General features: G+C 37.2%; 2 protein-coding genes across 4 annotated transcripts in view; both read left to right on the top strand.

Moving 5' to 3' along the window:
• Positions 1 to 2703: 2703 nt before the first annotated feature.
• On the top strand, positions 2704 to 8538 carry LOC109050013 (cytochrome c oxidase subunit 5A, mitochondrial). The gene is made up of 5 exons (XM_019067682.2): positions 2704 to 2850; positions 4317 to 4433; positions 5315 to 5436; positions 6933 to 7081; positions 8421 to 8538. The coding sequence occupies exons 1-4, from the start codon at positions 2787 to 2789 to the stop codon at positions 7044 to 7046; spliced, it is 417 nt and encodes a 138-aa protein (XP_018923227.1). The 5' UTR covers positions 2704 to 2786; the 3' UTR covers positions 7047 to 7081; positions 8421 to 8538.
• A 1023-nt stretch (positions 8539 to 9561) lies between these two features.
• LOC122140474 (protein FAM219B-like) overlaps positions 9562 to 12203 on the top strand; it is a 3723-nt gene continuing 1081 nt past the window's right edge. Inside the window, exons 1-5 of one of the 3 annotated variants that reach the window (XM_042744558.1) lie at positions 9562 to 9776; positions 10128 to 10203; positions 10285 to 10345; positions 11401 to 11457; positions 11543 to 11585. In XM_042744558.1, the coding sequence (XP_042600492.1) occupies positions 9717 to 9776; positions 10128 to 10203; positions 10285 to 10345; positions 11401 to 11457; positions 11543 to 11585 (297 nt within the window). In that variant the 5' untranslated portion in view covers positions 9562 to 9716. Of the gene's footprint in view, positions 9803 to 10102; positions 10204 to 10284; positions 10346 to 11400; positions 11458 to 11542; positions 11586 to 12203 lie in introns of all 3 variants that reach the window. The other 2 variants (XM_042744561.1, XM_042744559.1) reach the window with 2 other exon arrangements.

Here is a 12203-nt window from a genome sequence, read left to right on the forward strand (position 1 = left end):
ACAAAAAAGAAACAGTTAACACATATGTCAAGCTTAAAACCTAAGGAGATAATGCTTAGCAGGATAATACCTATGTATGATTTTGAAAGAGACCTCTCTTACTTTATTCGTAAGGAGATATTTGTAAGGAAGGTTCCATATATTCCCCCAATTCAGGTTGTTAACAAAGTTAGACCAATAAGAAACAACATTAGGTATGCTGGTAACATCTTTTTCTGGAATAAAGAGCTAATATTACGATTATTATTCCTCATTGTGGTTGCGAAACATATTTTTACCAACTGAAGTCAACTTAGGGTCCAAATCTGGTAGGCAATCTGGGTTTTTCCAGCCCCTTTTAAGAGAATTAAAATACCAGATGGGATGGCATCCATAACAATTGCAAACTCTCTCTTGGGGTGTGACTGGAATGCCAAAAGTGTTAAGGAATTCAGAATAATTCATCAATGATCCATTATCATTTATGAGTTGGGAAACTAGAATTATGTTATTATTGAACCAAGTCTTAAAAAATAAAAAAATAAGGATTTATTCTTGAATTTAATAAATAGCTGATTATTCCAGATGAAGCACCTATGTGGGGAGAAATTATGTTTGTAAATTAATGACCATGCTAAGAGCATTTGTTTTATGGAATTTAGATAAATTAAAGGGAATTTTTTTTCTATTTTATAATCACATAAAAGTAAGAATTCTAGACCACCAACCTTAGAGAAGATATAGTTAGGTATAAAATTCCATGTAGATGTGGGATTTTTTAGAAAATGCTTTATCCAATTAATTTTAAAGGTATTATTAAGGGTTGTAAAATCAAGAAAATTAAGACCACCACGTTCAAAGGTGTTCATGATAACAGATTTTTTCACATAATGAGTCTTGTTTTTCCAAATAAAATTGAAAAGTGACTTGTCAATAGAATTAGACAAATTTTTGTTGACAAACAAGGGGATAGCTGCATATGTAAGACGGGATAAACCTTCTGCTTTTGTCAACAATACTCGTCCTTTCAAGGATAAATCCCTCTGCAGCCACTGATTTAGCTTTTTCTCTTTGGTCTTATCACTAATCAAATTAAAGTTTACAGAGCATCTCTCCTCCTCATTTTTCATTATAGTAATCCCTAGATAAGTAATCTTATCTTTGATTGGGATGCCACAGATATGGGAGGTGTCGCTTTCTTTAAGGGAAGAAAAGTTCACACTTCTTCAGATTTAAGCAGAGTCCAGAAGCTGCTGAAATAATTCTATTGTTTTGATAGCAATTGGCACTTGGCTGGCATCTTTTAAAAAAATAGTGTAGTATCATCTGCTAGCTGGAGTGAGGATAACTTCTCTTTCCCGCAATTGAAATTCCTTTTTAAAGTACTATTTTTAATATGGTTGGAAAGAAGTTGAGAACATAAAATGAATAGATATGGGGAGGCAGGGCAGCCCTGTCGGATGCCTCTTTGCAGCTCAATTCTAGGTGATGTCCCATTTTTAAGTCTGATAGAGCTATTGCCTTTGCAGTACACATTGTTCTAACAGCTTTACAGAAAAAATTCACCAAAACCAATTTCTCAATAGTTTGAAATATAAAGTTATGTTCTACTGTGTCAAAGGCTTTATAGAAGTCCAAGAAAAATATATAACTATCATCAGGACATAAAAATGAATAATCAATTATATCTAAGACAAGCCGAATATTGTTTGAGATGTGTCTTTTTTGTGTTGTGGTTTCTTTTTCTCATGAATCCTTATTGGACTTCATCAATAATAGGGTCTAAAACATTTTTTAATCGTTTTTGCAATAATTGAGGCAAAAAAATTTTGTAGTCGGTGTCAGTAGTAATGAAATAGGGTCGCCAATTATCTATAAACAGTGGATCTTTATCGGCTTTGGGGATTAACGTAATTAAACCTTGGGTCAGCGAGGGGGGTAAAGAGCCCTTTTCAACACTTTCTAATATTACTTCAAGTAGAAAAAAGGAGCTAATTCTTGTGTAAAAGCCTGATAAAACTCTGCAGAGAGGCCATCAACACCAGGAGATTTGTTAGTTTTACAATGTTCAACTGCAAATGTAATTTCCTGCAAGGTAATAAGGTCATAGCAGAGTTTCCTATCATCTTGAGAGATTGGAGTGATGATAAGAGAGTTCAAGAATGTAGTGGATGATTGATGGCAATATTGAGATTTATATAAATTACTATAGAAGTCCGCACAGAAAACAGCTATGCTCTTCGGATTATCAGTTACAGTATTATTGATATTAAGTTGCTGGATTAAATTAAATTTCCCATGATATCTTTCTAAGCCAAAAAAATAGGCAGAGTTCTGCTCCCCTTCTTCAATCCACCTTTTCCCTTGACCTTATAAAGGCACCTTTTGCTTTGTTAGAGAAGATCTCATTTTAGTTTAAGTTGTTCTGAAATTAAAGATAGTCGTTCCTCTTCTGATATATCCGCAGGGTCCTTCTGGTACAAGGAAATTATTTTAGAGACCACTCTTTCTTCCTCCAGTTTACATTTTTTTGATAAGATACTACCATAATTCCTCAAATATTGGCCAGTTTTAAATTTTAAAAGTTCCCAATTGCTACCAAAAGCATTCTCGGACTTTGAAAAAATCAAGAACTTCACCACAAGATTCATCACACCTTACTTCTACCACCATCAGTTCCAGCAGTGAACTGTTAGCACGCCCTTTTCCTCATGCGTCATCCCGCTGTGCGTCTTGCGTCATCAGTGCGCGCCGTGTCCTGTTTGTACCGCAGTCTAGGTTCATCGGTGAAATAAAGCGGCAGCGGGATGATTTCAGCGGCGGTTCTGCGCGGTATCGGGACTCTGACCCGAACACGAGCCGCCTTCACAGGTACAGAAACACACACCGAAGCGAGCGAGCTTCACGAAGCTTCATCTGATCTCAGAACCCGTCGATGACCTTTCATTGATCTGATGAGATCGCGTCGCGTCGCAGCGTAAAGCCTGTTTTTGACAGCTCGCTAGTTGCTTAAATGTGTTTGTGTGATTATTGTGCGCTTGTGTCAGTGTGTGTGTGCGTGTTTGTCCTTGTAATGACCCACAGCAGACACCGAACTCTCAATAACGCTCGACTCTTGTGTTATTATCGGGGCTCTCAAGTTTGGAGTGAGATTAGGGGAGGGGCCACTCAAAGGGGAGGAGCCACTCAAAGGGGAGGAGCCATTCAAATATTTGAAGCACAAAATTCTCTCGTTTCATAATTGACCTGATCAAATATGAATAACCAGGGTTCCCCGTTTTTAAAGGATATTTTCTGTTATTTAATTTTTTTTACATTTCTATATTTAAAATTTTATATTTAAAACATTAACCTCAACATGAATTTATGAATTTAATTGCGCTCTGAGCCTCATTCAACGTCTGAAAATACACCTAACAAGCCACTTTTGTGTTCTTCTGTGCCACCTCTGTAGTACAAATTATTATTATTAATATTATTTTTAATACTGATTTCATTTGATTGGTAACTTATTCTACTTGATTTTGTTCTGCTGTTTTAATTAGAAATTTAAAAAAGCTTATAAATATATATTTTGTTTGAATTTGACAAAAGCTGACATACCTTTAATGAAGTTAGAAAAATGCCATTACAAAGGTGTAAAAATCACTTTAAGGAGTCAAATATCATCTCGTAATGGGAAGGCTAATATTTGATCAGAATTTTTGATTATTGATTAGAAGGTGCTCCTGACTGACTTTTGAGGATTTGCTCTGCAGTTCTACTGTATGTGTACAGTATGTACATTGAGCACTGAGTTCAGTTCGCTCGTTTGGAGCCACATTTCTTTTTATTTTTCATACATTTGTGTTTTTGAAATATACAAAACAATGTATTTTATTTGGATGAACTTGTCTGTCTTTTGTCAGATTAACGCATTGTTATATTATCGTAATATATCATATATATCGTAAAATCAAAATGCTAAAAAAAAAAAAAAAAGGTTACCTGCAGAATGTATCGGATGTATCTCTTTCAACTTACACGGCGCGCGCATCCATGTTGCTTAGTAACAAACGCGCTTGTAGCAGGATCACGTTATTTTTGCGGAAACAACAACATTCTATTTTCTGATTGGCTGATAGAAGGCATTTAACTCTGAACTCGGCAGAGAGCTTCCCCGGTATTCGTCCATTATTTATAGCAGGAAAAGTTATCCACCCTTATTTCTCAGCGTGTGAACGGGTTGAAATGCGTGTGTCTCACGGTGAATGCGTGAGACTTGAGAGCCCTGGTATTGTTTGTATACGGGCCTACAGTAGTTACAGTCAGAGTGTGTTTTTGCTCTTGTTCTGCAGCTCCTCTGGCTGTCAGATGTTACTCTCATGCTAAAGTGGAGACGGATGAGGAGTTTGACTCCCGCTGGGTGACATACTTCAGCAAACCAGACCTGGACACCTGGGAGCTGCGCAAAGGTGACCGCACACTGACAAACTGATGTTTTCTGTGTCAACATCTGTTCAGACACTTCTCACATCATCACAGTTTAGAAGATGGTAATAAGAACTCGAAACAAATAGATCCTGATAATGTCAGATGGTATATTCAATGTAAACAGTTAACACCATGACAAGTGAGCTATTTTTAGCAAAAAAGCATTCAAAACACCTACCGAGTGCATGCATCTAGTGTGTTCAGTCAATTAAAATACATTCAGAATGATCACAAATTCAAGACATGGGGGCAGAACATTTATATAGTCATACCACGTCATATAATTAATCAATTTCACATGAAAAGCCTGTATTTTTCTCCTAAAATTACTACGATTACAAAGGTGATATTTGTGTTTTTAACAACAGTTCAATAAACTAGAAGTTGATTAAGAGACTTACATTTTTAGACAACGTATTGCCTGTTTTTGCACTATTTCGACAACAAAAATAATTCCAAACAAAGCCACAGCGCTGTTTTGCGTCTCTGAGCGACGTGACGGCGTTTCGTTTCGTTCCTGAAGGAATCAAACATTTAAATGATTCGGTTCAATCGAAATGACTCGCGTATTAATTCAGTGATTTGCTTTATTATCAGTATTCAACGTCAAAACATTATTTGTGCATTTGTAAAATATAGGCCTTTGAACTATAGTAAAAAAAAATATCAAAAATTATTAATAATTTTTGGTTTGACTGTCATTTATTTCTGTGATCATTCCTCATTCTTCAGTGTCACATGATCTTTAGAAATCATTCTAATATGCTGATTTGCTGCTCGAGAAACATTTCTGATTATTATGAATGTTGAACACAGATGTGTTTATGAGTATGTTTGTGATTCTTCTGTTCTTTCTCTCCAGGTATGAACACTCTGATTGGATACGACCTCGTTCCAGAACCGAAGATCCTGGACTCTGCTCTGCGCGCCTGCAGGAGACTGAATGATCTGGCCAGCGCCATCCGCATCCTGGAGGCCGTCAAGGTGAGAGAAACAAACGCTCCGCTAGAAAAGAGCTCACGCTTTCATCTTAAATCAGTAGTTCACCCAAAAATTAAATGTGGAAAGTTTAGGCATCCTCCAGTCATCCGTGATCAGGATGAGTTTATTTCTTTATCAGATTTGGAGAAATGTCTCAGCAATGGATGCTCTGCAGTGAATGGGTGCCGTCAGAATGAGAGTCCAAACAGCTGATAAAAACATCACAATAATCCACAAGTAATCCACAGCACTCCAGTCCAGCAGTGAACATCTGGAGAAGACAAAAGATGAAACACATCCAGCATTAAGATGTTTTTAACTCAAATACATAGAGTCTATAATCCATAATAACACTTCCTCCAGTGAAAAAGTGAATCTGCTGTTGTCTCTCACATCAAAATCCAGACACATATTTGTTTAGAGCTGTTTAAACACTGCTTGATCTGTGCAGATTTCTCTCCTGATTCACACCAGAACACTTTTTCACTGCAGGAAGTGTTATTATGGATTATGGACTCTATGTATTTGAGTTAAAAACGTCTTAATGCTGGATGTGTTTCATCTTTTTTCTTCTCCAGATGTTCACTGATGGACTGGAGTGCTGTGGATTATTGTGATGTTTTTATCAGCTGTTTGGACTCTCATTCTGACGGCACCCATTCACTGCAGAGCATACATTGCTGAGACACTGATGCAGTGCTACATTTCTACAAACCAGATGAAGAAACAAACTCCTCTCGGATGGCCTGAGGGTGAATACATTCATCAAATTTTCATTTTTGCCTGAATTATTCCTTAAAACACGTTTGTCTTTAATGCTTTTATTGATCTACAGACCATTTATTAAAGTGCCCCTATTATGGGTTATGAAAGGTTCATATTTTGGTTTTGGGAGTCCCCCAACAACAGGCTGACATGCGTGCAAGGTCAAAAAACACTTTCATTGTCTTATAATATGCATTTATTTTTATCTTATTTGCTCAGTGACTCTCAAACGGTTTGCTCAACGATTAATTTTTTTTGTAGAATGACAGCATTTTGGTCATTTAGTCTTGTTTTTGTGTCACTCTGAATGCATTTTATTTATTTTCTTCATATCTTTATTTGATTTATTCCGTCTGATCGCACAGGCGCCTGACATTTCAGCCATTCATCATCAAACTAAAATGCAGACGACTCTTTCTTTTGAGAGACAATAACTTTATACACGGTGCACTCTCAGAGTTAAAACTTTGCAGGATGTTATATCTGCGTTACTCACTGCATGAAAGGTCATTTAAAAAATCCATAATAGGGGCACTTTAATTAAAAAGGTAATTAGAAGTGAAATCACAGAGGCATGGAGATGTTTCCGCTGTATTATTACTGAAGTCTAATCTTCATTCACACTGAAAAGGTCGTGCATGCTTAATTACAGCTCGGTCTAATCCACTGGGCAGGAGGTTAATTATTTGTGGGTTTGATCATTAACATGCCACACACGCTCTGTTATTTCTCAGGATAAGTCTGGTCCTCATAAGGAGATCTATCCGTATGTGATCCAGGAGCTCAGACCCACGCTGCAGGAGTTGGGCATCTCCACTCCAGAAGAGCTGGGCATCCATAAAGTCTGAGTCCACTCGGATTCCTCAACGCAGCTAACAGACAAGTTGGTTTCTTATCATGTGGTTGCTAGGGTTGTGGGTGGTCACTAGGGTGTTGCTATGTGGTTGCTAGGGGTTGTGGGTGGTCACTAGGGTGTTGCTATGTGCTTTGGCTGGTCACAAGGGCGTTGCTAGGGGTTGTGGGTGGTCACTAGGGTGTTGCTATGTGCTTTGGCTGGTCACAAGAGCGTTGCTATGTGGTTGCTAGGGGTTGTGGGTCACTAAGGTGTTGCTATGTGCTTTGGCTGGTCACAAGAGCGTTGCTAGGGGTTGTGGGTGGTCACTAGGGTGTTGCTATGTGCTTTGGCTGGTCACAAGGGCGTTGCTATGTGGTTGCTAGGGGTTGTGGGTGGTCACTAGGGTGTTGCTATCCTATGTGCTTTGGCTGGTCACAAGAGCGTTGCTAGGGGTTGTGGGTGGTCACTATGGTGTTGCTATGTGCTTTGGCTGGTCCACAAGGGCGTTGCTATGTGGTTGCTAGGGGTTGTGGGTGGTCACTAGGGTGTTGCTATGTGCTTTGGCTGGTGACGAGCGTTGCAAGGGGTTGTGGGTGGTCACTAGGGTGTTGCTATGTGCTTTGGCTGGTCACAAGGGCATTGCTATGTGGTTGCTAGGGGTTGTGGGTGGTCACTAGGGTGTTGCTATGTGCTTTGGCTGGTCACAAGAGCGTTGCTAGGGGTTGTGGGTGGTCACTAGGGTGTTGCTATGTGCTTTGGCTGGTCACAAGAGCGTTGCTATGTGGTAGCTAGGAGTTGTGGGTGGTCACTAGGGTGTTGCTATGTGCTTTGGCTGGTCACAAGAGCTTTTCAATATGGTTTCTATATGTTGTGTGTGGTCACTAGGGTGTTGCTATGTGCTTTGGCTGGTCACAAGAGCGTTGCTAGGGGTTGTGGGTGGTCACTATGGTGTTGCTATGTGCTTTGGCTGGTCACAAGGGCGTTGCTATGTGGTTGCTAGGGGTTGTGGGTGGTCACTAGGGTGTTGCTATGTCCTTTGGCTGGTGACGAGCGTTGCTAGGGGTTGTGGGTGGTCACTAGGGTGTTGCTATGTGCTTTGGCTGGTCACGAGGGCATTGCTATGTGGTTGCTAGGGGTTGTGGGTGGTCACTAGGGTGTTGCTATGTGGTTGCTGGCGATTACAAGGGTGTTGCTATGTGGTTGCTAGGGTGTTCAGTGTGGTGTTTCCTTCCATGAAAGTAAAATGTTTTCATCTGATATCATTTACAGATACTTTTAAATGCATTTGTAGAAGGAAGTGTTTCTTAAGCATCACTTGCTTTTAATACCTATTTTTTAATGCACTGAGTTTTGCCCATATAATGATCTGTCTCTGCTTCTGTTTCAGGGATTTTGGAAATTCCACGGGGTTTTCTACCTCTCTGCTCACTGTACGATATTCAGGAAGTCAAACTCATCCCGTCCTGTATGAAAATAAAGGGCCTAATAAACGAAGCAATACTGAATGTGTCTGAGTGTTTTCGTTTGTGTTTGGATGATGAGATGAGAGTTGAGAGGGACACAGACGTTATAACAGATCACTGTGTTTGTGATGATTGCAATCATGAGCTGAATTAAAAGAATTTGACACATTAAAATGCTAAAATTGTGAGCCACAAAAAAAAAAAAAAAAAATAAATCCCATCACCATTCGAAATATTATTATAAAAGCCTAAAAACATTTCAAAAAAAAGATTAAATTAAAAACTCACATAAATATAACCAAATATCTAAACATTCTTAAATCAAGCTTTTTTTTTCTTTGAATTAAGTTGATTTTTGTAAACCAGCAGCAGATATTTGTTCTTGTTTTAATCATAAACTCCCTTAATTTTGATCAGTTTCCCATAAAACCAGGTGTAATAAACTTGATGTAACAAAATAACTAAAAATACAATTAAAATTAATAAAAAACAATATAGATATTAAAAAAACAACTAATAAAAATGACAAAAAAAATAATACAATTATTAAAACATTGACTTAAAATATTATTATTTTTTTTAAATATATCTATGATTTTTATTTCAGTTTTAGGTGTTTTAGTAGTCAAGATTTTTATAGAGAATATATAACCAGCAGTGAAATATAACTCAGGACAGTGCAATTATTATAGAATACAAACACAAAAGAAAATTATATATAAATACAGGTATGGAAAAAATAAAATAAAATGTGCAGGACAGTATACTGTAGATTTAATAAGCAGGAATGTACAAGAGAAGAATGTGCAAACAGTTTGTACAGCGTAGAGAAAATAGAGAGAAAAACAGAAAGTGCAAGTGACAAGTATATTGAATATTTTACTGATTATTAAGTGAAGTCATGCTGATGTTAATAGTTCAGGAGCCTGATGGCTCATCGAGTTAAACTAAAAGAAAAAAAAATAAAATAAAAAAAAAAAAAATAATAACACAAAAATAACAAAAGCAACACTCATTCTTCTCATAGTTAGTGGTGTATTTAAGGCTGCAGTGGCGCCGGAGCGCCTGTGAGCGGCAGCAGCGCGCAGAATGCGCCGCAAGTGACGTCAGGCGAAGAAGAATCTCTGTTTACAGCAGTGTTTGGAAACTCTTAGCATGAGCCTCGACAGTGTGATTTAAGACATGCTTTCTCATTTAAACTCTCATTCGGAAGCACCGACATGAGCGACACGACGGAGAGCCGAGAGCCGCGCACTCGAGAGTCTTCAGCCGCGATGAAGGTGCTGTTATCTGAATTCACGAGCACGTGAGATATGATATCAGAATCAGTATTCAAGTTTAGTAGCCACTAACAAGTAAACTGGCTTTTTTAATATGCACCAAAAAGTATGCATGCTAAATATCAAGTAGTAATTAAATTTAATAAAGAGATTTTTTATTTTGTTTATGCACAAGATATATAATAATACAACACTAATGCATGGTGTGTGTGACAGTATACCAGGATAAGATGCAATTGTTAAGAGAAAACTATGCTAGCAATGACTTCTGAAATGAACCGCCCTTTACTTCTCTCTCATCTCACTTTGTTGATGATTGAATTCAGTTGAACTGAGATGTTTAATCATTAGAGAGCTGAAAACTGTGAGCAAACTCACGCGGTGGAGAAGAGAGGGCCGTATATCATGCCCAGAGCTCCTGCTGTCCGTGAGTACTGAGAGCTCAGATCACTCTTCTGCTCTCGTGTCTGCACCTGCATGTGCTGAAATAGAAAGTGTGTGTTTGCAGAGAAGCCCAGAGACACGGCCAGACGAGGACTGCTTCATCAGCTCCGACGCAAACCGAGGACGTGAGTCTCGCTTGAAAACATACGTGCACGAAATATTCACTTCTTTGCATTTATGCATTTGACAGATGCTTTTATGTTAAGCGACTTGCATTGCATTCTGTGGATGCATTTGTTTTGTTTTTTTAATCAGTGCAACTAATGTGTGTGTAATTTACAGATGCATTAAACTGCGTATCATTATGTTCATGCACTTAAAAAAAAAAAAAAAAAAAAAGTCATTACTTGAAATAAAACTCATTTCAGGGTTTTTCATTTCGTTTCATTTAAGTACTAAAATAATTTAAACAAAAGCGCGGTAAAAACTAAAAATGTTAAAACCGTCAAAAGAACAAAAATTAAGAAAATGAAAAAACATGCAACAAAAAAGTAATGTTATTTTAGTATCATTGAAATATTATTATAGGTTTTTGTTAATGTTGAATTAGTTTTAATTTGAAGTTTTTTTTTTTTTTTTTTTTTTTTTCAGTCAAAAAAAATTTTGTTCATTTTTTTTATATCTATATAATTTTTATTAATTTATTTCAGTTTTAGTTATTTTTGTAATTCAAGTTAAACTAAATGCAAATGAGAAATTTTGCTTTGGCAACTAGCCAAATAAATAAAAGGTTTTTTTATGTTTATTGTTATTATTTATTTATTTATTTATTTATTTATTATTTATTTTTTGCATTATTGACACTATTTTTATATTTAACACTGTAAAGTTGCTTTAACACAATCTGACACTGTATAAATAAAGATGACTTGACTTGTTTTAGGTAAATAACTATAATAATCTGCAACAAAATTACTAAAACATTTTAAAATTAAAATGAAAACAGAAAATCGAATTCAAAATCGAATCTAAAATAGCGTGCTGCATATGAATGCACAGATGAATTCAGACTACAATCGGTATATCGTGTGTTTTATTTAGTACAGTGTTTCTCTGCTACAGTAAAGCGTTTATTAATGATTAAAGAGAGTGTGTTTCACCGCTCACACTCATCAAACCTTCTTTTATTTCTCCTCAAACACACTGTAAGAGAGTAAAGGATCTTCTCTTCTCTCCGCAGTGTGAGGTTCAGTAAGGGATACGCTGCTCTGAGTCAGACGGGAGAGGATTCAGACAGGTGCGGTTCACAGTCAGCTTCTGTTTGAATCTTCTTGAGCAGAGACAGAAGTGTGTGCTGATTGTTTGGTGTTTGGTTTGATCAGTGATGCGGAGCTGGACTGTTCGTCTGGATATTCCTCAGCAGAGGTGAGTTAGCGTCTGTTACATGCTCAGTGTTAAAGAGAGATGATACTGTTACCTTTAATGAGACAGCTGTCAAAAATGACACTGAAGAGCAGTCCTGAAGTGTACAAATAATTGTTAAGTAGCTCGAAGGACCAATATGCATTCTTAAAGTGCTCCTATTATGGGTTTCATAACAATATAACACTTTCATTGTGTTATAATATGCATTTATTTTTAAATGATTTACTCGTATGCAGCTATTACAGAAGGTTCAAATGCTCACCGATGCTCCAGAACGAGAAACAATGCATTAAGGGGTTCCGGGTTGTGAAAACTTTTGAACCGAATGAAGAGGTGTACATTTGTCTTATTTTGCCTAAATATCTTCTTTCTTTTTTTTTTAGTACTGCCCTTTAGAGGCTACAGAAGATGAATGCATGTTTCACGGAAGACAAAATAAGTTCAGTTTACCCTGATCTTCAAATTCAAAAGTTTTCACACCTGCTGTTCTTCGGAAAAACCCTGCAGCTTCCACTAATTCTTTGGTTTTCCAGCTTTTTTGTGTATTTGAGCCCTTTACAACAATGACTGTACGATTCTGAGATCCATCTTTCCACACTGAGCACAACTGAGGGACTT

This window comes from Cyprinus carpio, chromosome B18 (assembly GCF_018340385.1).
Source record: "Cyprinus carpio isolate SPL01 chromosome B18, ASM1834038v1, whole genome shotgun sequence".
Lineage (NCBI taxonomy): Eukaryota > Metazoa > Chordata > Actinopteri > Cypriniformes > Cyprinidae > Cyprinus > Cyprinus carpio.